Consider the following 27,238-nt stretch of genomic DNA (forward strand, 5'->3'; position numbering starts at 1 on the left):
CATGGTTTTAAAACTGAAAATAGTAAATTAATTACTCCCATATTGAAGGATATTCAATATCCCAATAAAATTGTACTAATAATGCATAAGAGTGAATGTAAATAAATAACAAATATTGACAACATATGATTGATTATTCATTGTTTATTTCCTACAGTCCACATAAGTATTTTAGTTTTTATACAATTTATTATAAAACAATAGTTACATTTTTAAATTAGTTTACACGTTAAGCTATGAAATTTCAAAAAGTTTGTATTTCAGTGATATATATATAAACAATATATTATAATAATATATATATATATATATATATATATATATAATTAACAACATAGTGTACTACATAGTAATATTTATATATTATTAAGGTATAAACACATCCACGGGGACTCATATCCCCCCGAATCCACTGACATCTAAATTTCAATAAATGTTGTTGTGCCTATAAGGTTCGGCAATCAACTGCGATTAGTGGTAGTCAGTATAAACCATCCAATGCTCCCCCAAAAACTACTACCTCCCCAGGGTTGCTACACACCTCTATTGGGTGCTATCTAGTAATCTAGTAATGGTGGCGGTTGTTTGCGATCGTCAAGCCTGCATGCTACAATCGGTCCAACTTGACAATGCTTACTATTTATTCTGCAACACTAACTGTAACAGGTCTAAAGAAAATTATATTGCTCTTAAGAGAACGTACAAGGCAGAAATTAAAAAAGCCAAACTTAATCATAATAACAACATAATTGACAGTTCAAACAATAAATCAAAAGCTGCATGGTCTGTCATAAATCAGCTTAGAAATGTTAACAGTAAGCCTCCCAATATTAACGCTAATTTAACGCCTGATGCTTTTAACAATTTTTTTCTTACCAGTGTAGAACAAATTTGTAATAGCATACCAACTGATGTAAATAAGCCTAATCATAGTGTTTTTCTTGACAATAGTGAGAACTGTGCAACAGGAAACAATTCAGTAGGGCTATTCAATCTTAGAAGTTTTACAGTAGAAGAAGTCTACCTAGCCATAAACCAACTGAATAACAGCACTTGTTTTGATATATATGGCACCAATGCAGCAATACTGAAGTTATCAGCTAGGTCTATTTGTGAAGTACTAACATATCTTTTCAACTTGTGTATTAAGCAGGGTATTTATCCTGACAAACTAAAAGTAAGTAAGGTCATTCCAATACACAAAAGAGGGCCTAGGGATGATTGTGCCAACTATAGGCCAATATCCATTGTTCCGACGCTGTCAAAGGTCTTGGAACGTCTCATTCATGAACAACTTTCCTCCTTCTTGGAATCAAATAAGTTATTGTCCAAGAATCAGTACGGCTTTAGACCTAACCATAGCACTGTTGAAGCTACCCAGGATTTGATCTTGAATTGTTTTGAAGGACTGGAGAACAACCTGAACGTTCTTTTCAGATCATTTGATATGTCCAAGGCCTTTGACATAGTGTCGCATCATATTTTACTGGATAAGATGTATTTTTATTCTATTGACAACAGTGTAGTGCAGTTCTTAAGATCTTATTTGAACAATCGATGGCAATCCGTATTCCTAAATGGCTCTTACTCAAAACAGTTAAGTGTAAAACAAGGTGTCCCACAAGGGTCCATTTTGGGACCCTTGCTTTTCATACTCTATGTTAATGACCTGCCGTACAACCTAAATGCTCATTCAGTAAAATCATTTCTATTTGCTGACGATTTGGCAGTGTGTGTCCAGGGTAACAGTGCAGAAAATGTGGGTTACATAATCGACGCCAAAACTAAAACCATTCATGACTGGTGTAATGCAAATAAGTTAAGCCTTAATGACGGGAAAACTCAGGACCTTGCTTTCAGCCTTAGCAAACGGGGGGAAGTAACCCACTCAAAATTCTTGGGGTTCACAGTCCAGAGCAATCTTAAATGGCATCAGCAAATTGACAGTCTTGCGAACAAAATTTCAAAAGGCATTTTCATGATCAGAGCACTTAAAGGCAGTGTCTCTGTTGGTGTTCTGCTCTGTGTTTACTATGGCCACATACATAGCTACCTCTCTTATGGAACTTCAATCTGGGCAAACCATGGATATGTACAGAAGCTTTTTTGTGCTGCAAAAAAAAGCAATCCGTCTGATTTGTGATGTACACTGGCAGGCCCACTGTAAAGAGCTCTTCATTAGGTTAGGTGTCCTTTCATTGCCTTCTATGTATATATTTAGCACACTCTTGTTTGTTAAGAGGAACTTGGCACTTTTGCCTGCAATGTCTGAGGTCCATAACTATGCAACTAGAAACAAAAATAAACTTATAAGTGAACGATGCAGATACTCTGCAACTCAGAAGAGTTTTCTATACCAAGGCATAAAAATGTTTAATGTTTTGCCGGAAGGTATTAAAGAGCTGCCACTCACTAGATTTAGACAAAAACTAAAGAACTTTCTAGTTGCAACCTGCTTATACGATGTAACAGAATTTTACGAAGTTGTTAACTCTTTAAGTTAGGTTAAATAACCTTTTAAGTTGACTTTGTTATACATGTGAACATGTTTACAACAAATAAATATTTGATTTGATTTGATTTGGTCTGCTCGTATGAGCCGTTCTGTTTAATCAGGTACCTCTACTAAATCGTGCCACAATTCTCCCTCATGTTTGAACCATGTGCCTTACGACATAGTCACAGTGAGGACACATGTTGATTAATTTAATTGCAAGTTGTAGAGATTATTACGGTTTGTAAATTAAATTCACGACTTAAAGGTTTTTTTGGTGGAGGAAATTTGAAGTTTATTCCCATTTTCATGGCTGGAGGGGGAAGGATCCTGTAAATCATAAATCTTAGGATGTTTTCATATCTTGCAATACAGAAAGTCAACTTTAGTTATATTTTACCTAGTTTACAGAACAGATCTTCCAACAGAGAATCTGTATTCCAACATATATGAGACATTCCTCTTTTCTAACATATTTTAAGACATGTTTAGTGTGCCATTAGCGATCACTGCACTTTTAGACTAAATCATGGAATTGTTCATAGAATAGCAATAAAACCAGAAAAGCACTAATAATAATAAGCTATTTTTACATAGTATCAATATAAAAAAATGATTGATTTTGTAATAAAGACAATAATTGTAAAAAACAAATTATGATTCTATAAAAGTAAAACCAAACAGTACCTTATTTGGTAGTAAACTGGCAAGTTCCATCTCATCATAAAGCTTTGGTACTGGGGATGTTCTCTCAGTAGTTTTTTATCGCACCGACTCTCTAGTTTGTTCAGAAATTGTAAGGTGTCGCTGTAGCACTGGAACAACAACAGTTATGTATTTAACTTGTTTCATCGGGTTTAGTTTCTTCAAATTTGTTGTTAAAACAGTATCAGGTGGGTTTCTTATTATTAAAAGTAAATCTCTAAAATAATGTGGATAAAAAGTCTAAGGAAAAATAAGATATTTGAGTTATAGATGTTAAACTCTGCAATCACTGTGGTAAAAAATTTTTATAAATGCTTATAATATGAAAGCTTTATTTTACATTTTTACTTTTTACTAAGATAATTATATTTGCCTTCCTGGCAGCTATTATGTTGTGATTCTGAGTCAGTTTTGGAAGTAAATAGTGATAGAATGTTATTTTAACATTATCTTCTTACTCAATTATATATTTTATAACCTTATTCATCAAATTATATTATTTTACCTAAATAATACATTGCGTTCCCCATGCTCAACCAATTCTTTATGTCCAGGACCATATGTATAAATTTGATACACGGTTTGAGTTTAGTCAAATTTTTCCGTCTTCTAATGAAATAAAAGGAGTTTTCTCTTATATTGTTCATAAAAACCATAATGGCCTGTAGTGATTTTTTTAACCAAAATTCAGGGCTGCACTGCTAACACAGCTGTATGTGTAGTGAGTCACAGAATACTGAGCCCATCAAGATGGCAATCATAGCTCCACTCCTGCTCACACCATAAGTTATTTTTATGTTACTGTTTGATAAATATTACTGTTCTGAATCATCTTACCATGAAGAAATGATCGGGGTTACCAGGAGCATAGATGGAAGTCAAATTTAATTCAAGACGTTCTTCCACCTCTGGCCAGTAGCTATTTACCACAAAGTCAAACCCATTGATTTTACATCGCCTGCAACATACAACTATCAATTAATACTAGTTGATACAATCAAACATTTATTACAATTTAATTTTAAGAAGATATTACATGAATGAAAATATATAATTATTTGAATAAAATCTACTAGAAAAGCTGTCAATTAGAAATAGTTTTTACTTTCTAACTTATTTCTTAATTTACGTATATCTATTGTTTTTTAATTAATTTGTATAGTATAAATAATACTCTGAAACACAAATACACAATATATACACACATAAAACTTACTTGTCTGAAAGTTGTGTAGCTATACGTAATACTTTCATTTCATCGTCAATGAATGCTATCAATGAGTTATACAGTCCAGAAAGGCCTCTGGGATTACTCGCCAGTGCTTCTTCATGTATCAGTGTCCTCATTGCTGGAGATACCTTCTCTCTGCGGTAAGACCGTTCGGCCTGAGAGCTCATTCCCAAAGACAAGTAAATTCCGAGAATTCTACACAACTGATCCTCTTTGTCCTTATTTTGACATTCAACAAACTGTGTATCCAGAAATTTGTAAAGGTTTCTGCCAATTTCTTCCAAATTCTACAACAAAAAGAACTATTTCAAGTGACCCCTTTCAAATATTTATATAATTCAAAACGTGAAAAAATTTGTCTTCTAGGTTGACTATCTTATATGATTGAAAATTATAATTTATTCATGATAGAGGAAATACTCTGAGACGGTTTTAACATTGTTTTAGTGCTATAAACTATAAAATTTTAACTTTTCATTTCCATAATTTATGTAATTTTGTGATTTTTAATTTCTTAGGAGGAGACACCATGAAGGGTAAACAACATTATTAAGGTAATTCTGGCAGTGGATTTTGTCTATAAAATGGTCTTCATGGAGAATAACATCAAGTACTTCACACATGACAGGATCTTTTATTGTGCTACAATCGGAGTACATATCATGTCACAGTTCTGGTGTGCTCCCATTTTTGCTCAGCAGATTGTATTTTTGCTGTCCATACACACCTAATATAAGACCAATAATTTAATTTTGTAAATTCTATTATCAGACAAAACTAATAATTCAATAGAAAATGTGACCTTTTATGTACAAGATCACATTCCCTCCCAGTCTGTTCTTGCACACTGACAACTCCTTAGCAATTAGTACCCTGGTATTATATAGTAGTCTAAACATTTGGAATGGGACCAGGTTTACCAAGGTACCCATTTAAAGATTTCAAATGTGGAGTAATATTATGTAAGCCATGGTATTTTGTGTTTAATATTTATAAAAACTGGCTCAAAGAATAAATTTTATTTTATAGATTTGAATCATTATTTCAAGCACATATATAGCCGATTTCAAATAGTAAATTAACACTAGAGAACCATTTAAGGCACTATAAGTCACATAACTGCATTTCCTTATTTTTCATAGTACTACAAAACTGCACACATGTGAATTGTTTCAGAAAAATATTTATTATTACTCTATATGTATTTTTAACCTTTTCTGGATCAAAACAATTACAATTAAATTTTCTTTCTTTGTTGTCAAATTGATGCATAGTTTTTTTTACAATTCTCGGATTTTTTCTACCATACAAACCATAATAGTAACAAAATGCATTACAGGAGATGAGATATTATGATAGTGTTTGGTTGGCTACAATACTACCAAATTATATAAAAAATGTACTAAGAAGTGAATTCAGCTAAAAACAAACAAATCAACTTTCAGACATACAAGACGTTTAAAATAGTATGACAAATATTATTTCCACTTCGTAGATTGTTTAGTAGAACAAATACATGTAAGAACTACTCTTGAATTTTGGCTCATTGTTGTAAGGAAGTCAAGAACAAACTTTCTTCCAGACAACACAAAATATTTTCAGGCAGTTTTTTAAGTTTCAAATTTTAGAAACAAAATCCAGTGTTTCCAGTACCTCTTCCCTCTGTCACCTGTTTCAAGGCGTAATTGACAGCATACTGGGTTTGCAGACAACTCTACCTCTGTAATGTTTCATTAATTCCACATGTGGATTTATTCTAACTGTTACCATCATTAAATACTGTCATCTACCTCTGTAATGTTTCATTAATTCCACATGTGGATTTATTCTAACTGTTACCATCATTAAATACTGTCATATACCTCTGTAATGTTTCATTAATTCCACATGTGGATTTATTCTAACTGTAACCATCATTAAATACTGTCATCTACCTTGTAATGTTTCATTAATTCCACATGTGGAATTATTCTAACTATTACCATAATTAAATACTGTCATCTACCTCTGTAATGTTTCATTAATTCCACATGTGGATTTATTCTAACTATTACCATCATTAAATACTGTCATCTACCTTGTAATGTTTCATTAATTCCACATGTGGAATTATTCTAACTATTACCATAATTAAATACTGTCATCTACCTCTGTAATGTTTCATTAATTCCACATGTGGATTTATTCTAACTATTACCATCATTAAATACTGTCATCTACCTCTGTAATGTTTCATTAATTCCACATGTGGATTAATTCTAACTGTTACCATCATTAAATACTGTCCATTTACATAAAAATGTATATATATATATATAGAATCTACCTGTATTTATGTACAACTATACTAAATACTATATATTATATAGATCAAATAAAAATTTGCGATTGTCTATTTACCGCTGAGCAGCTAACATCCACGCATAGAACCAGCAGACACGCTGTTGTTGACATAGAAAATACAAACTTCAACTAAAATATTAAATCACGTTATTTTGTTATTATATGTCTATAAATAATTTTGATAAACAAAGAACTATAAAAATATGTTTTAAGAAATTGGTAATTTACCTACTGCCGATCAGTTGTCCACGAATAGACACAGCAGACTATCAACATGTCAAAATAAAAATAGAAAGTACTAATTATAATTTAAATATTATTTGTTAAACTATAGTAATTTGTTAATTTGGTTATCTATCTACATGTTTTCATATAGAAAGCACAAAAAATGTTGGCAATCAGTAATTTGTTTTCTACCAATCAGCTGTTGTATAAAAAAAGACTTGTTTGGATTCGAGATTTAGCTTCCACACATCACTAGTTCTGTGAAATCGTAATTTCCCAAGTGTATTTTAAGCACTTCTGCTGGTATCTGAATCAAAAGAAAAGAACTGTGATATAAAGTATCGGAATCAATCCATTTCTAGTAAAAATGCCAGGGACAACATTAAAATTCACGTATAATCCACACATTTTCCTGGGGCCCAAAATTCATGCAGAATTCACTTTTTCCAGACGATCATTATTGGTGGCTGCCCAAGTTATGGGCAGCCCAGGTTACAGTCCTGTAAAAGTATTATGGTCCTAAATATATCCTACTGCCGGCCAATATATGAAGAATGCATCAGAAATTTATCTGCTACAGAAATTACTGAAGTGCAGTTAATTCACGATCTGTAGAATAAGTAGACAACAGTACAGAACAGAATTTTCAATAGATTTCACTAGAATACGAGTATAATTTATTAATGTTACCAATTACTGGCTCTTAAATATTATTATATATTGTACTTGCCCTTTAATTTGAATAAAATTACTCCATCATGACAACAGAACTACAAGTAAATAAATACAAGAAAGGCTGTAGTTCAGTTGATCAGAGAACTGATGGAATTTCTACCAGCCTTCATCCAGCTAATGCTGCAGTGATTATGAAAAATGTGTGGTAAATTTGTCTAAATGGCTGTCTACAGACTGGCGATGATATTAAGCTGCATTAAGTAAAGAGAATTTGTGCAACTACTGTCGCGTAATGTGAACAAGATAGCAATTTTACTAGTGAGAACTACTTGACGTGGATGTATCGTTGGTTGTTGCGGGAGTCAATATGAAGACTGTCCAACAGATGATAATATTCACCAAACTGAACTCTAAGCCTGTTTATAGGGTGAACATTGTATCCGGCTTATTCCCGGTTGGGTGGCTATCCTGTTTACTATCAACTCTATTTTGCTACAACAAAAATAACTGAGCAATAGAGATTTTACTTAGCCTCATCCCTCAATTAAAACACATTATTCGCATTATTAATTTTGTTTAACTGTTGGTTAATAAACCACTAACTATTACATTTAACAACTGAAATTTACTTGCTTAGTATGGATGGATTACATGTTATTTTGTTGAATTATTCTATAGTTTTTTGTATAGTTATATTATTACAAATACCACTTATTAAGTACAATATGAATATCCATGTTGCTGTAACTGCCAACAATGGCATATCGAACAAACTAAAAAATTAATACAATTTAAAACAATTTGGTAATTGTTCAATAATTTGTGTATCAATAGGTGGTAGTCAATAGTCAATAGTCAAACGTCTTTATTCGTGAATCATGTACATTGGTGGTACAGTGAATAGTGTCAAAATAAAATATAAACCTAAAACAAAAAATAAATACATACTACATGCAGAAATGTTGTGTAACTACAGCTAACTATGGGAGGTGGAAAACTCATCTAATGAATAAACTGCTAAATTTATTATATATTCTTTGAGCATTTTCTTAAATTTTGACCAATCATTCACTTTTTTAATATTTTCAGGAACACATTTTAAAAATGTGTTACCTGCATATGAGGGCTTTTTCTCAAAAAATTTTAACCTGTGAGGCTGAACTATCTCATTTCTCCTCCTAAAATTATAAGAGTGGGATAATGGTAGTGATTTTGCCTCTAGTTCTTGTTTTTTGGCAATAAGAATTGTTTCAAATATATATTGACCAAAAACTGTAAAAATTTTTAATTTTTTAAAAATGTTCTCTGGCTGAATCATCACGTTTCAGCTTAAGCATAATTCTAATGGCCCTTTTTTGTTGCTTCAAAATGTTATCCATATTTAATTTTTTTGTTGATCCATATAACGAACGCTATACCGAATAAAAGGTGGGAGTGAACATGGGCAAAATATATACTTTTTAAGGTTTCCAAATTACAATAAAAGGACATTTTTGATAATGCAAAGATTCCGGAATTAATTTTAATTAAAATTTTCTGTACATGTTCATCCCAATTTAAATTCTCATCAACTGTTAAACCTAAAAAGTTAATTTGATTTTCCTTTTCAATGTTAAATGAGTTATAAGTTATTATTGGTTCTGTTGTGATTTTGTTCCGTGTTGTTTTAAAATTTATAAATTTGGTTTTCTGTGAATTTAACAATAAGTTGTGATTGTGAAAATAGTTTCCAATATTATTCAATTCCACAAATGTTAAGATTTCTATTTCTTCTGGAGAATTAGATGACATGATCAAATTAGAATCATCAGCATAAAGACATAGTTTTGAATTTTGCCTATAGGTTAAGGTATCTTCTATACCCCTAAGATAACACACAAAAAAGCAGAGGCCCTAAGATTGAACCTTGGGGCACCCCAAACTTAATCGCTCACAACCGATCTTCCATTCCGGGATCCATGCTGATTATCATCTAAAATATTAAATTTTTCAAAAAATTCAGCTAATTGTAAATGGACTGATTTTTTTATATACTTTAGAAATTGAAGGGAGAACAGATACTGGGCGATAGTTTGATATATTTTTCAGGGTCATTTTTTTATGTAAAGGGATTATTTTTGCCTGTTTTAATTTGTTTGGAAAAATGCCTGATAAAAATGAAGAATTTATTAGGTGACACAAAATTTTACTGATGCTGGTTTTCATTTGATAATTCTGTTATGATTTGTCAAATGGGTAATTTCCACAGATTGAGATCTATTTGTCAAATAAGAAGAAAACCAATTAAGAGCCCTTTTAGATATTCCAATGACATGAAGTTTTTCTAATAATTTACTATGTTTTACACTGTCGAACGCTTTGGAAAGGTCCATACATATACCAGCTGTATATTTTCCTTTGTCAACGGACTCAATAACAGATTCAATAAAAGAAACAGCGGCGCTCACAACCGATCTTCCATTCCGGAATCCATGCTGATTATCATCTAAAATATTAAAATTTTCAAAAAATTCAGCTAATTGTAAATGGACTGATTTTTCATATACTTTAGAAATTGAAGGGAGAACAGATACTGGGCGATAGTTTGATATATTTTGAGGGTCATTTTTTTATGTAAAGGGATTATTTTTGCCTGTTTTAATTTGTTTGGAAAAATGCCTGATACAAATGAAGAATTTATTAGGTGACACAAAATTTTACTGATGCTGGTTTTCACAGCTTTTATTACCGTCACAGGAATTTCATGCCCACTGGAGTGTTTATTTTTTAAAGATTGTATGATTTTTTCCACCTCCTTTTCATTAATCGGTTTCAGTTCAAACTTTGGTTTTACAAACACTGCATCAATAAAATCAGTTTCCACATCAATCTCCCCATTTTGATTATTACTATTTACATTCAAATCTGTAACAATAATTGTACTAAAATAAACTATTTCTGAATCTTGTTTTAAAATTATATTTTTAAATGGTTTCCCTTCATTTTCCCCAACTTCAGAGTTAATGAAACTCCAGACAGTTTTTTGAATGTTGTCGGAGTTTTCAATTTTTTTTTTTTTAATATTTGTTTTTAGCTTTATTTAATTCTTTTTTGTAAATAGTCTTTTCCTGATCTAAATATGTTTTAAAACTATTACTTCTTTTATTTCGATATTCCTTTGTTAATTGGATAATATGTTTTTGTTTATCTTTTAAAACTTTAGGAATCCATGTACATTTTTTATTTCTTTTTGTAACCAATATTTTGGGAAAAGCCTGATCAAAATAGAAAACGAAAATTTTGAAAAAAAACGTCATATTTTGTTTCTACTCTAGAGTTGTAGACATCGGACCACGATTCTTTAGAAAGTAATTGTGAAAAAAGATTAATGTTTTCGGATGAGAATTTGCGTACTACTTTTTTTATTGGCAAATTTACAGTTTTCACTGCATGTTTACACTTTAAATTTAGTAGCTGGCCATAATGATCAGATAAAAAAGTAATTAGGCCTTTCTACATCTAAGTTAGATAATTTTATATTTTTAATCAAAAAGTTATCTATTGGTGTCTCTGAGTTTTCTGTAACTCTTGTTGGGAAGTTGACAAGGTACCTCATATTATGACTTTTTAACATCTGTTTCAATAATCTATGTTTGCTATCTAACACTAAAACATCAATATTCAGATCACCTGCAACGATAATTTTATCATATTTTTTACAAAAATAAACAATTAAAATACTTAACCTATCCAAAAAAATATTTACATCTGATTTAGGTGACCTGTAAATACCAATAATAAGATATTTTTCCTTATTTATACTCCAAGTACAGGCACAAAATTCAAATTGCAACTCCTCAAGCAAAACATTACATAATCCATCTGGCACAGTGACCCCTCTCAACTCAAAACCCTTCTCTGCCAGAATAATAACTCCACCTTTAGTTTTCAATTTTCTAGAGAAACAAGATTTTGTTAAATAAGAATCTATATTAAGCCGTTTTATTTCTTCTGCTTTCATGTCATGTTCTGTCAATACAACTATTTGGGGATTTGTTTCGTCTAAAATTGCCTGTAATGAATTTAATCTAGAAGGGAGATGTTGAATGTTTTGGTGGAAAAGTTTGACTAAATTATGTTGTGTTTTTATTTTATTGGTGTAGTGGTTTGGAGAATTAAGTTTAAAGTTGAGAAGGATAACCGGGCCGCACCACAGCTGGATATCATTGTTTCCAACCCAGCACTGACTCCACCACACTCACCATTACTCTGCTTTACCACTTCACTGTATGAGAGGTCACCAGGTGCCACATTAACTTGCCCACTTTGTCTTGATGTCTGCGCTGTGAGTTGACCAGCCGCTCTCGCCGCCGCCATGGCTGATGGAGTTAAGTGATCCGCAGCTGGAGCAGCCGGACTCTGACTTGACTTCTTTGATGTTTCCTGGATATCTGCCGGAGACTGAGACTCCTCCACAGTTGCTGTAGGGAAGTGTGACATTTGAGCGTCTAATTGGTATAGTTCAGGATCAATGTCATCCGCTTCAAGATCGTCATTTACTTTGGGTGGTTTTGCAAACATTCCCTTATTATCGTAATGATATTGCTCTATAACGTCTGCCATATGAGCTTCAGTTCTTTGTATTGGCGCAGTTTTGTTTTTTGTCTTCAAATCTGGGAATTTTGCCTCCTTCTTCATTAATGAATCTTCATTTAATGGAAATATTTTTGCCAAAGTGTCTCTTATACAATACCCTAGTTTTTTTTTACCTGTTCGATTTAAGTGCAGTCCACGTTTGCTAAAGTGGAAATATTTAAACTTGTAAACATCCAAATCAATAAAATGCATGTTTTTAATCCTATTTGTCAATTCTCCGATATAACTGTTAACTTGATCGATTTCAAGATGCACTGGGTCCATGATATCGGCGTCAAACCTCCTTGGAACAGAAGTAATGAGTATAGTTTTATTTTCACTCAGCTCTACTAGATTTTTTTCCAGCGATGTGAATACAGATTTAAAGCCACTGCAAAACGAATCATTTGTCCCTCCCATTATAACGATAACCTCATCAGATGCTTGCTTAGCTGAATCAACTACATTTAATAAGCGGGCATTAGGGTAAACAAACCCAACTGCTTCGATTTCCCCCACTTTACAACTCTCTTCAATGAACTTCTGTACATATCTTCCTTGACTGTCTGCGAACAGTGAAAGCTTAACCTTTTTACTTAAACATGGTTCTGTTTCTTTCTTCTTCTTATTAGCTTTGTTTCCTGCTTTAGATATTTTATTATCATATTTGATTCCTTTTGTTTTGCACTGTACCTCGTTTTCCTCCAAAACTTGAAATCTGTTTGAAGTGGTGATAGTTTCTTCTTTTTCCCTTATGCTTTCCGGTGTTGACTTTGCTTTTCTATTTGGTTGCTGTACCTTCCATACAGATACATTATCATCATTAAGTTGAACTTCCCTAACATAATGGTCATCATCAGGTGATGGAGGTATTTTTATCATCATTTGAGAAACAGTATAGGAATCCACATCAAGAGTAGGGTTAAAGTACATCAGGGCCAATTGTGCCCGTTTTCCGATCAAAGTGTTTTTTTTAATATCTGTAAATGATAGTTGTAAAGAGTCAAAGGATTCTTTTTCCTTTTTGATTTTTTGTACAATTATTTCGGTAAACAGGAGCAAGTAGATCCCGCAGTCAAAACCATTACTTTGCTGAGGAACGTTTACCAGAGTGATTTTACATTTAACATTTTTGTTTAGGAATGTTTGTAAAGCAGAGCTTATCATTACTGCGTGATCAAAGTTTTTAAGACCCAATGAGTCATAGTACAAAAATTCTTCCATTTCAGCCACGTAAAGTAAAAGACTCCAGTGTGAGCCGGAACCTCCAGGCTTATCCACCGCAGGAGAATCATTCACTGGAATGACTATATGAGTTTTACCCTGCAACTCTACCTTATCTAACACATGTTCAAAATCTGATAAACATTTAATCGCTTGAGAAATTATTGGGTTCATTAGTAGAATTTTTGTGTTGTCAATTACTTTTGCAGCTAATACTTGGTAATAAAACTGTATGGATTCATCAGTTAGTCACTCATTTCCCAATATTTCCAGACTAATTTGAGTTCTTTCAGGTAACTTGTTCTGCTGTTGTGTATCATGTGTTGTAAAAACATCTTTTTTATCCAAGTTATTAGGGACTGTTTTGTCAGCAACCATCGACTCATTCATGCTCAAGGATTGAGAAACTTCTCTACAAACCTATGTGTTTAGTGGAGTGTTTGTAGTATGAGTAAATTCCTGTAGACTTTTAGAACTATCTGTCAATGAATTAACCTCTGTTTTTAATATATTACTGTTGGTTGTGTCGTTAAAACTTATATTCATATATTTTTTTCTGCCTCCTTCATTGCTTCATTGAATTTAAGATTTCTCGCCCTATGTTTTCCATAAAGTGATTTGTTCTCTTGAAATGAAGAAATATCCACTTCCTTAACTACACCAACTTCATTTGTGCCATAGAAATTTACAGTGTATTTTTTTTTATATTTTTTGAACAATCTACACCAATAATTGCCGCTGGCCAGTGTGGATACCCTTTAACTTTTACAAAAACGGTGTCACCATGATTGAATTTGTTTTTTATTTGGCTCATAATTAATAATAAAACTCAAATACACAATATCCAGTCAATTATATACAAATAAAGGTTAGTAGGGATTACAGCAATGCAATATAAAAAATAGCAGTAAGCTGAAGTCTAGATAATAAAATAAATATTTACAATTTAAAAACAACTTGGAAAGAATAGTAGAGTAAAATAAAGTATTTTATTTTATTTGTTTCTTCCAGTCAGGTGTATTAGTTCATTAATTGAGTGCAGAAAGATAAGCAAACCAGACCAGATCAGGTGAATGGATGACTCCATTAAGGTTCTGATGTTATCAGCTGTGACCTTGCTCCAAACTTCCTGGTTATCTTGTCAGCCAGTCTTATCTTGTGGGACTTTCCAATAATCACGATCTTGATTTAAATAGTTAAAACTCACACATCCTTTCATCACTAATTCGTTTCTGGTATGTAAAACTTTTCTCTCTGACAGTTCATTATCAATTTAACATTATTTAACCACTTGAATTTTAACTTTTCTTTAGAGCCAATTCACTAGTAATGGACACTATCCGCCATTTTCAAAGTGTTAAAGTCTATAGTAAAAGTTAAGTACTAAGTTAAGTACTAAAGTAAAGTCTATAGTCTATAGTAAAAGATAATTCTAATGTTTATATAATTTTTAATAATATTATTAAGTAGAATTTATAAAATAAAACTGTGCTTCAATGTTCTAACATTCTAAATAAAATATTAATGAAAGTGAAATTAAAGATGTGAAATATTATCTCCTATAGACTTTCTTGTTCAGTTCTTATTTTACCATACAACATTGGATCTACCAAAACAAAAATCTTAACAAAAAATATTTATCAAGCTTTTAGTTAGCTACATTATTATGACCAGCAAACTAAGTGATAGTTGGTAAAGCTGTAAACATTACAACAGTGTACTTACCTGGTTATCAGTTTTTGATAGGTAGCTAGAACATCTTGACACATGAAACTGCAGCTGATTGTATTCCATGGCTGCTCTCTCGAGCTGCAGACAGTTCAGAGTGAAATCCTTTTCCCTGCTCATCTCAGTTATCAAACAATTTAGTTTCTTCAAGGAACAGTGAACCCTGTTTAAACTTTTAAGGCTACGTTTCTTTTCTTGGATCTTTTTTCGCCTTAAAAGCTGAGCAGAGACTTCATTTAAGGCATCTTCAATATTATTTTGTACCACCTAAAAGCAATAGGAAATGTAACAATTAAGAATGTATATTTTAATTTAGACATTAATGTTTGTTGTATGGGGATTGTATGGAAAGTAACTTCAATTTGGTAGAGTATGAGAAATAGCATGAGTAACAAAATGGTCGCTGTATTAATGCATATAAGCCAGTAAGTCTAGAGGTGCAGTGGAGAAAATGTGCTATTTGTTAAAACAGCCTGATAAAATTAAAAAATGCAATTTAAAATCCTAGTAACTTAAATGTAAAGTATGTTCAGTAAAATAGCCAAAACCCAAAAACTTCAAATCTGTTGAGAATTATTGGGGATTTGAGGTTATATGAACCAAATTTTGATTGATATTTTGTTCAACAGTGGTGTTATATATTAAGACGTGGATTATTTACTGAGTACAGAAACTGCTCTTTTACTATTATTCAACTTCGAAAGGGATCTCCATCAGTGCCAACAACCTCTCATGATTTTTTTTTCATTAGTCAGAAGAGAGAAACTGCAAGTTCACTACATAATTGAAGCTTCCGAAGGGATTTGACCTGCAGCAGTGCCAACAATCTTTCATGTTTTCATCTTTTTTATCAGTCAGACATGTATCGGGCTAATAGTTTGGCAGATCAACAAAAAGTTCAGCGTATAAGAATCAGCGTTTCAACCCTCAAAATACTTAATAAAGGTGGTAGTAACCTTATAATCTAGTAAGATTATTTCTAAAAATTTGACATTTGATTAAATCTCCTAATCATTTTATGACAGTTAAATTTGTGGGAGCCATATATGAGTGTTTGAATATGAGTCACTCCAACAATGGTAAAAAACAACTATTTATAAATAAAATAATGTACGTAATATTCTTTAGGAGCAATGGACTGGTGAAGGCTCTAAAGCTGAAAGTGCAGAGGAATGTCATAGCCAATTGACAAAATCAACAATATTTACCACAAGTTTTTCAAGAGACTCTAATGCTGCACAGCAATACCTCATCTCGCTCTGTTGCACAAATCTTAGAAATTTGTAAGAAAAATAGTATTAAAATTATGTCTTTATTGCCTGATCTTGCTATGAATGACTACTAGTTATTATTGAACCCAAAATAGCACTTGCACGGCCATCAATTTGCCCTTGAAATTTACATTCGAATTGAATATTTTGATTAAATCCATAAATTTAGTGGTTGAATGCTTTCATCAAATGCGAAATTCGACTTTAACAGTGCACTGAGATTACATTGAACAAATGTGAAATATCATATGCCTATCATAAAACCTATTCTCATATCTCAAAATTTTTGTGACGACTCTGAACACAGCCAGGTTCTAGCAATTGATATAAGACATTACCAAAACAATGATTTTAGAGTCATTTTCTCCTCTTCGTGGAGAGGAACTCCTCGTATGAGTCCAATCAGAGTCACCTAAATCATGCTGGGCCAGACAAAAAAAATTAACTTTTTGGTTTGAATCCTGAACACAAATTCAATATTTTGAGTTATGTGGGTAACCAATATATTTTCTAAAAACATCAAATTATCTTATATTATAAATTAACTATTTCACTGTTAAATTCTTAACCTTATTAAGTTACAGCTTCTTCATTAAAGAAGTAAGGAAGAGTGAAGTGTATATTTTGGTTTATGTGCATTTCACAACAAACTTTCTAAGCTTGAAATTAGGTCTACCATGGAGATCCAGTAAATAAATAAATAAATGTTTTATTGCGAGAATATAGTACATGTTATGACAATCAGAAAACAAATAAGCTAAAACTTTCCACTCATTCTTGTATCAGTTTCATTCAAACATATAGTTTTGACATTAACTCTCTCCCAGTCATTTGAATTGTTCCACCCTTTCTCCAGTCAATAAACCAATTGTTAGGTCTCCCAATTATGTGCCATGAACTCGTCTGTACTGTAAAACGTGTTAGATAGGTGCGAGTTCTCTGGGCGTAAGCCAAAATTAGGCCTAGCCCAAATTTTAAAGCGATAAGCGGTTTCCAGGCTAGAATCCTAAGAGTAGAGGAGGTTTTTAGTGGGTATTCTACGTAAGTAGGAGTCCCACACTACAGGCTTGCCACCTGTGTGCGCAAAAGCATTTTCCTGCCTCTCCCTAAAAAAAAAAAAAAACTGTAAAATGTGTGTGCGGTCAGTGTTGTTTTTAGACGAGTCTTAAATGCTTTCAGCGTTGGGGCACTTTTAATTGAGCTTGGCAGTTTGTTGAAAAATTGAACTCCTGTCTGAGAAGGCAGTTGTTCATGAACTACCGTTCTGTCTAACAGATTGGTAGTCGTCCCTGCCTCTCGTTGCATAAGGGTGGATGTCATTATGGTTTCGCATTTAGACTTGAAAAAACATGCAAGTTTCCAAGATGCAGAGGCAAGGAAATGTCAACAGTTTCAGGTTTTTGAAAGCTGGTCTGCACGACTCTCTCCATTGCAGTTTTGCAATATTTCGGACTGCTTTTTTTTTAAAGATGAAAAGTAGTCACATTGTTAAAAGTATGAGTATATAGTTAAAGAAAAAGCAGAATCCTGCCCTACTGATTCACTTTTTATCATTACTGATTATCTTATTCTGTTCCCATTCTTTTCCTTAGTTGATTTTTTTGGTTTAATTTCCAATGTAGATGTGAGGTCTTTGCAAAATAAGCTTAATAAGGCTTCAAAGGAAATTAACCTAACCTTTTTCATAAAAAGATTTAAAAAAGCTTTTGATTGATTATACATTTAAAATAAAAATCGCCCAATAAAATTAACACAAAATTTATGTATACTGTGCAAACAAATATATAACAAATTATTATCAAACAATATAACTGTTTTTTAATCGAATTGAAAATAACAAAAATAAAAAATTTAGTGCATATGTTTGAGCACACATCTGTGACTCCATGAATTACCTTCAAGCGCAGCAATTAAATTACGACAGAAGATTTCACTAACATAAGATGTACTACTGTACAGTATCATCATAGAAATTGATATAATATTAATCTAAAAATACAGTAAAAGCTGAAGTGATTGTAGGTCTACCACCTCCACTGAGATAACAACATGCTCGATTTTAAAAAGTACAGCTTTATAAATTTTATGCAAAAGCTAATGCAGAACAAAAACCAATGATCTGTTGGTTTTTGTTCTGCATTAGCAAAATCAACAAAAAACCATGTGTTGAAAATGTTTATAGTGAAGGTAATTTATTCTATTAAGATGCTTCTGCAGGTGTAGTAAAACGTTAATTCGGATGACATTTTTGGTCAAACTTGAGAGCATAAATTTAGTTGCTCTTCCAAACCATATACAGGAATTAAGGTGAGTTCAATCAAAGGACACGCTTTTCATAATCAATTCAAATTGCCAAGTACTGTTCAAGGAGGCTCTGTTTCTGTAGTGTAACTCTTGTGTTACACATAACTTGTTGCATGAACATAATTCAGAGATTGTTGTATTTTCAGCAATATAATTGATGGATTGGTTTGAGATTTGACAATGAATCCTGATTTGAGAAAGTTGTTAAATCATTACTGGAAAGTTAGTTCTGCTCTCAGGTTCTTTGACAGAAACTACCTGTTGTCTCACATACAGAGTGTGCTGTAAATCTTTAACTTCATGCAAACAATCAGATGTGGCCAATGAACAAAACAGAATTCAGATCAAACACTTGTCAAATTTAGAGGAGAGGAATTTGCAAAATGCTTGTTAAAAGTTGATGAACAGTTTTTTGTACCGTCTTAAGGTTATTTGTTTGTAACAATTAAGTATCCTTGCAATATCAGCACCAACACTCTGAGGATTATATGAAGCAAAAGTGTCACAATCATCATCAACTTACAAGTAACTCTTCTTTCAGTTGACCAAGTGGCAGTTGTATACTAGTGATAGCTTTATCTAGGCCAATAAGATTGCTGGATAAGTTTACAAAGTCAGCATAGTCTTTATTTATCAATTCTATCATAGCTGAGCGGAGAGTCTTCAGGTAAACTCCCAAATCATCACGCATTGTCTCCAAATTGGCCATATTGCGGTGTTCTTGTAAGAACTGATCCACAGAAAATGAATCCTGAAACATAAAGTATCAGTTGTTATATATAATACGTTATATTAACAGTTAATCATACTTTTAAAGACTTTTACAATCTGAATAAAACAAATCTAATTGGCAGATTTTTAACTTAGCTAACTTAGTTATTTATCATATTTACAACAACCAAGGATATTAATTTGTAATGGCGAGATACCAGTATTTATTTAACCAAATGTTATGCTGTAGATGTCTACTTAAGATCTCAAGATTTAAATTTCCTAAATCTACCTAACATATCAACCATATTGTCAGAGGATAAAAGATTTTTAAACATTTTGTTAATCTTACAAAAATTTTATCTTCCCCTAACCAAACCATTATTCGTCCCTTTTTATTTAAAATGATGAGTCATTCTACTAAGGCAGAGTTCATATTGGATTTTTCTGTCTTTCAGAGTTGTCTTTAGTGTGTGCAGTCAGAGTTGTCTTTAGTGTGTGCAGTCAGAGTTGTCTTTAGTGTGTGCAGTCAGAGTTGTCTTTAGTGTGTGCAGTCAGAGTTGTCTTTAGTGTGTGCAGTCAGAGTTGTCTTTAGTGTGTGCAGTCAGAGTTGTCTTTAGTGTGTGCAGTCAGAGTTGTCTTTAGTGTGTGCAGTCAGAGTTGTCTTTAGTGTGTGCAGTCAGAGTTGTCTTTAGTGTGTGCAGTCAGAGTTGTCTTTAGTGTGTGCAGTCAGAGTTGTCTTTAGTGTGTGCAGTCAGAGTTGTCTTTAGTGTGTGCAGTCAGAGTTGTCTTTAGTGTGTGCAGTCAGAGTTGTCTTTAGTGTGTGCAGTCAGAGTTGTCTTTAGTGTGTGCAGTCAGAGTTGTCTTTAGTGTGTGCAGTCAGAGTTGTCTTTAGTGTGTGCAGTCAGAGTTGTCTTTAGTGTGTGCAGTCAGAGTTGTCTTTAGTGTGTGCAGTCAGAGTTGTCTTTAGTGTGTGCAGTCAGAGTTGTCTTTAGTGTGTGCAGTCAGAGTTGTCTTTAGTGTGTGCAGTCAGAGTTGTCTTTAGTGTGTGCAGTCAGAGTTGTCTTTAGTGTGTGCAGTCAGAGTTGTCTTTAGTGTGTGCAGTCAGAGTTGTCTTTAGTGTGTGCAGTCAGAGTTGTCTTTAGTGTGTGCAGTCAGAGTTGTCTTTAGTGTGTGCAGTCAGAGTTGTCTTTAGTGTGTGCAGTCAGAGTTGTCTTTAGTGTGTGCAGTCAGAGTTGTCTTTAGTGTGTGCAGTCAGAGTTGTCTTTAGTGTGTGCAGTCAGAGTTGTCTTTAGTGTGTGCAGTCAGAGTTGTCTTTAGTGTGTGCAGTCAGAGTTGTCTTTAGTGTGTGCAGTCAGAGTTGTCTTTAGTGTGTGCAGTCAGAGTTGTCTTTAGTGTGTGCAGTCAGAGTTGTCTTTAGTGTGTGCAGTCAGAGTTGTCTTTAGTGTGTGCAGTCAGAGTTGTCTTTAGTGTGTGCAGTCAGAGTTGTCTTTAGTGTGTGCAGTCAGAGTTGTCTTTAGTGTGTGCAGTCAGAGTTGTCTTTAGTGTGTGCAGTCAGAGTTGTCTTTAGTGTGTGCAGTCAGAGTTGTCTTTAGTGTGTGCAGTCAGAGTTGTCTTTAGTGTGTGCAGTCAGAGTTGTCTTTAGTGTGTGCAGTCAGAGTTGTCTTTAGTGTGTGCAGTCAGAGTTGTCTTTAGTGTGTGCAGTCAGAGTTGTCTTTAGTGTGTGCAGTCAGAGTTGTCTTTAGTGTGTGCAGTCAGAGTTGTCTTTAGTGTGTGCAGTCAGAGTTGTCTTTAGTGTGTGCAGTCAGAGTTGTCTTTAGTGTGTGCAGTCAGAGTTGTCTTTAGTGTGTGCAGTCAGAGTTGTCTTTAGTGTGTGCAGTCAGAGTTGTCTTTAGTGTGTGCAGTCAGAGTTGTCTTTAGTGTGTGCAGACATCTTATTTAGTGCAGTAACTTGGTTGGAACATGCTCTAGTCACCCTGGACTCTCTCAGGTATATGCTTGAGTTTTCTTTTACATACAATGTGTTCTGTTGTTGACCATGACTTGGATAGGTTTATCACCACATCTATATTATTAACCTTTGGAACACTAAAGTAAGAGCCACAAAAGAGTGCAGTTGGCGGTAATACATAATAAAATGGACAGGCCCGCACAACATTACCACAAAACACATCAACTGCCACCTGACAAGAAGTGCTGTGGTTTTAGCGAAGATCAAGTGTGACAATGTCGCTCATTAGCTGCTCCAAGGTCACGTGTCAAATAGGCTCCTCCATCAACTGCACTTTCTGGTGATTCCTATTGTAGATAGCTTATACATATCTTTGTTTCTTCCAAGTGTGCAATTAGTTAAAACAAAATTAATGTTAATTTTCTTAATTTTTTATTTGAATTAAGATTTCTGAAGTTAGTATATGAAGTAAAAAAATAAAACTGCTTTTTTCACTGTCATATTTTGTACAAATAAAAATGTTGGCTATAAATGAAATAAAACAATACTAACATAAAACTTTCCACTCCATTGAAAACAGAAAAAACAATCATAATTTTAAAGCAACACAACTGAAGTCCCATTTAAAGTCATCCTATAACTGTAAGCAATCATATAACACGGAATTCTAGATCGGAATCAAAGCTTGCAGATCCCAAGAATTGCTCCGTTATCCTCTCTACATGGAAAACAAATTTCAAAAACACAAGCATACAAAACAAAATGGCGTAAGATTACTACGACAACCAGTTTTGACGTGATAACAGGCGGCAGAGCGCAGTTGTCTAGTGTTCAGTTAACGCATTTTATCACTAATTTTACAGACTATAGTAGACCTACATGATGAGGGACATAAACTTTGATTGCGACATTTACTTTCATATGTGTGTAGAGTAATTTTTACCCTGCAGGATTTCCCATGATACATGTGGAAGGTTTAAAAGAATTCCTTGATGTTCAAATACCAATTTTAGGTAATCTATAAGTATTATGTTATATACACATTTGGTATTAACTAAAAAATCTTATATTCTAGATATGCCCTTTTGTGGGTTTCACATACATTTGACTATAGGGCTCTGCCTCATTGGCTTCCAAAGCTCATATGTTAATCTTATGAGAGTTGTGTAAAACAGCTAATTACAAAAGCATACATTTGGCTGGAGTATAGTAAGTGGGCACCATCAAAATAAAATCAGAGAACCAAATTATCGATTAGAAATACTAAACTCTCGAATATAAAAACATTCTAATTATAGTTAATAACAATTAATTATTGCCAGCTTTTTTAATATATTGAGTACAAATTTTGTTCCCAATTAATTCAATCGAAGTAAAATCGTGTACATGTTATTTGAGTTAATAATGGCCACAAGTAGGTACAACAGCAATGTACGTGTGTTGTTTATGTTCTATCACTGTCAGACAAGTTACCTTTCAAGAGAGTAAAACGTGACAAAATGTTACATGGTTTTGTTTGTTACATTTTATAAATAAACATCGCCTAGATAGTTTTTTATTCATAATTAAATTATTACTTTTTTAGATATTAAAACAGCTGAACTATACTGTCATTTGAAAGAGGCCTACTTATAAAGTAATTTGGTTTGACATTTTGGTTTTGGTAGTTTAGATAATCATGAATATTGATAATTCGATTGTGATGGTGGCTGCTTATTATAATGAAGCCATACGTTTTGCTCAGCAGTGACTTTCAACCCATAAACAAACTTAATATTACCTGATTTTCTACGGTATAGTATGTATTTATAGGTATAACAAACTGATTTTATGGTAGTACAAATTTTTAACAAAATGTGTGGGTAGAGTACAAAAAGTGGATCTGGTTTTATAGTGGGTCTACTTTAATAAATGGTATTGTATGATTTATTACACCCACTGTTACAATCAACCAACATTGATTAATTAATTTAATAGTTATCTTAATTCATGTCTGTACACCATAATAAACACATCTTAAGAATGTAAACATATTTGATAAGTGATCTTTTAAAATAGAAATGTTAGTTAACATTAAAAAACTAAACAAAATAGCACTGAAAGAAAATATCTGTCTTTCATGGTTTATTTTAGTTGATTTCTTTATTATTTAAATAAGATTATTCGACTATTACATATCCTAATTGTTAGTTTGATGGTTATGTTTCCTTTATTATTTATAATTTTTTGCTATAGTATATGTGAAATTAACCCTTTAAATGTCATACTTATACCATTTATTTAGTTTTTTAGACAAATAATTATATTTATATTAGGCTATTCCGTAACTTCAGTTACAATGATGAAACTAAGCGATATATATACCAGGTCCGCCTATCGTACTCTATCCAAATGTGTATTTATGTGTTATTGGCAGTGTTTAGTGAAGCATCTGCCAGTTGCAAATCGCAAAAATTTAATTTCTATCTGTTTTTAAGCGTAATAACTGTTGAACGAGTTGACCTAATGCAATGAAATTTAGAATGGGATTATATCTCGGGTAGGGTACGATAAGCGGTTTTTTATATCAAAATTGGCAAACAATATTACTTAATCACAACCATCGATATAATCAATCCTTGCTGATTAATTATTTTGAACAATTAAATTAAAAAATGTACATCAACAGCTGTAAACACTTTCAAATAATACACATAAGGTTACATTTTAATTTTACATAAGTAACATTTGATTATTAAAAATGGCAGTCAATTTTAGAAAACTACACAATATTGCTTTGACATACATGTTTTTCGTGGCTTCAACATGTTGGACTCGTACTGAAAAATCTATTGAAATTTGTAGGAAAGAAACAACTGTAACTGTGAGAGGAGCAAATATGGTCGTCTTCAGTTTTCCTAATTTTGGTTATAATAATTTGTTTGATCACTGTAAATATTAAATTCCGTACCAGTAAGATTAAACGCCGGGGCGGCAAATCACGAATTTGACGTTACCAACGTATATTCTGCTCACCCTCCTGAACAAAAAATATATATAGTACTATGGGGTGCAAATGACAAATAACATGATTTTAGGGGGTATATTGATAAGTGGTTAAGTTCCTAATGTTTTAATGTTCAGTTTGTGTGCTGTGTCTGTATAATCTGTTTACTTGAATATTATCCTGCGGCCGGGACTGATAGCAGCCTGATAACGTACCTGTTATCTGAGTTCTCCGGGGCATGGGTCAGTTCTACACAAGATATCGTGTTCAGTAGGTCGGATTGAGTGAGTGCGTTTTACAATGATGAATCAACCATCCACTAGTTCAAACCAACCCTAGTGAATTGTGTGTGTCGGAGTGTTTCGTAGGGCACGTAAAGAGTTTACGGTTTTAAACCAAAACGAAATTATCTCTTTTTTAATTGAAACATGGAATTTTTAAAAATGAGTGTATGTGTTCGTCGTGCGGTCGAGTGGTGTTTTTAAACCGGGAGACTTTGTCGTTTCGTTGTGATAGACGACTTTTTTTGTTGCTGCTGCTCAGCTGTATCCGCCAACACACTAATGGTATGTGTTCTCTGATCCATCTATATATTTGAGTTTTTCCATGATTATTTAGTTTTTTAACTTTACATAATTGCCTTTGCATTACATTTCAATTTATATTTTTGATCAGCCCCTCTAGTCTATATATATAAAAATGAAACTGTTTCGTGGTGTAACAGCATCACTCACAAACGGCTGGACGGATTCGCCTAATTTTTTTTTTAATTTGTTCGTCTTGATCTGTAGAAGGTTATAGGGATACTTTTTATCCCTTTCCCGATTCAGGATTCCGCCGCCACTGGTTACAGAAATACCCGTAAGAAATGCATTGCAGCAAACATATGTTATTAAGTGAAAGAGTCTTTTCAAATTTTTAATCAGCTGTTCTTTGTAAAACATATATAATGCGATAAAAAATATATTTATATATAAATTTCTTTACACTTATAGTTTTTAAAGCATAGAGTAAGCTTAAGAGAAACGACAAATTTTGTTTAAACTGTTTCTGCAATCATAATATATAAAAATGAATGTTTGTGTGTTTGTCCTTTAATAGACTCAGAAACTATTGGGACCGATCACTATGAAAATTTGTATTTTTCTATGTAGAAGGTTTATACGCAATTGCCCATTGATGTAACTAACCACCAGGCTGTACTGCAAGATATAAAAGTTATCAAAGCGCCTGCACATTATAAACTGCAATTACAACACAGTAAGTTACGTATATTAAAAATATCTAAACACTATTTGAAGGCAAAGAAATATACGGGCAAAGCTTAAGAGACGCGTGCGAAGCCGCGGGAAACAGCTAGTATTTTATATTTTACTGATAGGTACTATCTCGAGGGATGTTTTTCTTTATTGACATCAGCGCGGGCTTCGGCAGCACCTTCGGTTGAATGGGCCGGAGGCACTCGTAATTAAGTTTTTTCTCAAAATTAAGAAAAAACATTTATTTTTATAAAAATTCTGCTCATTTCTGTATTATTTTTCATTTACGTTTGCAAAGATGGCGGCGCAACGGTGACGTCATCACGAGGTTCAATCATTGGCCACAAAAGGTCACGTGACGCTAGACGTGGATGTAGAACATGGGAGATATTACTGAAAAGTTATTTAATTTTTCATTTTCTAGAACTTCGTTATTTCTCATTTCCACCCCATCAAACCTTATACTTTTTTGTTCTATATGACGATTCCAATAAGTTTTTAACGCAAAACTCGTATTTTTCCGCCCCGGCCGTTAATATGATAATTACCTTAAATTCATATTTAAATTTAAAACGTGTGATTGTTATTGAAGAATATAGATACTTTTATATCAATTGATAGTCTAGAATTTGAGATGCGAATATTAGATATCGATGATTACATTCTTTGATATAAAAAAACCGGGTCCGCTTATCGTACCCTACGCTATATCTCTATATCAGTATTGAAAGTTGTATAAATTGGCCTATTAGAAGTCTCAGTCTCAATTTTGTTTGCAAAAAGTGACTTAAGTTACATTGGTCTTGAGTAACCATTTTCACAAATATAACAACACAGAATTAACTAATTATTAAACATAAAATTTATTTTATTTTGTGTTTAAGTTCCAATAGCTTCATAAATTTATTTAGATTCAATTGTTTTTGTGGCCAGAATTGAATTGTAGTCCCGCAAATATATTCCTCAGCATCCTTGTCACCTTGACAACACAAAATTAAAATTATACCATTTATAGTATATATTTATTGTTAATGTTCCATGTAAGTTAGCATTGGCACTAAATTTATAAAGTCAAGGAAATACTGAACCATAACTAAGGCCTACCTTTGTGAATTCATTGCAGTTGAAACACAAATCACTTGGAGGAGATGATATAAGATTGTCCAGCAGATTTGACATTGTATTAAACAATTGTATGTTATGTCAAAAACTCAGAGACCGACACAAATTTCATTAAAATACACTACAAAATACGCCCTTTCTGAACACTAAACGAATACGACACGTCAGATAAATTTATCATGAGCGTTAACAATTATTTTAACTTGTTTAGAATTAGACAATTTGGAAATACACTCCCATTATTATTATTACCGATTACTTGTAAACATAATATTTATTTCAGTTTATTAAAAGGTAAAAAACTAAACAATTTTTACGACCAAAGGTTAGATTTAAGTTGACAATCTAACTTGACTAGTGATGGTCGTTACAGAACGTAATAGGATTTAAATAAC

The 27,238-nt window shown here is 32.7% G+C and overlaps 1 protein-coding gene across 1 annotated transcript; it reads right to left on the reverse strand.

Moving 5' to 3' along the window:
• Positions 1–3,181: 3,181 nt before the first annotated feature.
• Positions 3,182–27,193, reverse strand: LOC124371190 (conserved oligomeric Golgi complex subunit 2-like; the record flags this gene model as incomplete). Its single annotated transcript, XM_046829519.1, is given in 6 exon segments — positions 3,182–3,309; positions 4,037–4,157; positions 4,416–4,717; positions 15,237–15,506; positions 19,338–19,565; positions 26,826–27,193. Coding segments are annotated over 6 exon segments (1,124 nt in total), but the record flags the coding sequence as incomplete, so codon positions are not given.
• Positions 27,194–27,238: the final 45 nt, after the last annotated feature.

Source organism: Homalodisca vitripennis, unplaced genomic scaffold, assembly GCF_021130785.1.
Source record: "Homalodisca vitripennis isolate AUS2020 unplaced genomic scaffold, UT_GWSS_2.1 ScUCBcl_1032;HRSCAF=4141, whole genome shotgun sequence".
Classification (NCBI taxonomy): Eukaryota; Metazoa; Arthropoda; class Insecta; order Hemiptera; family Cicadellidae; genus Homalodisca; species Homalodisca vitripennis.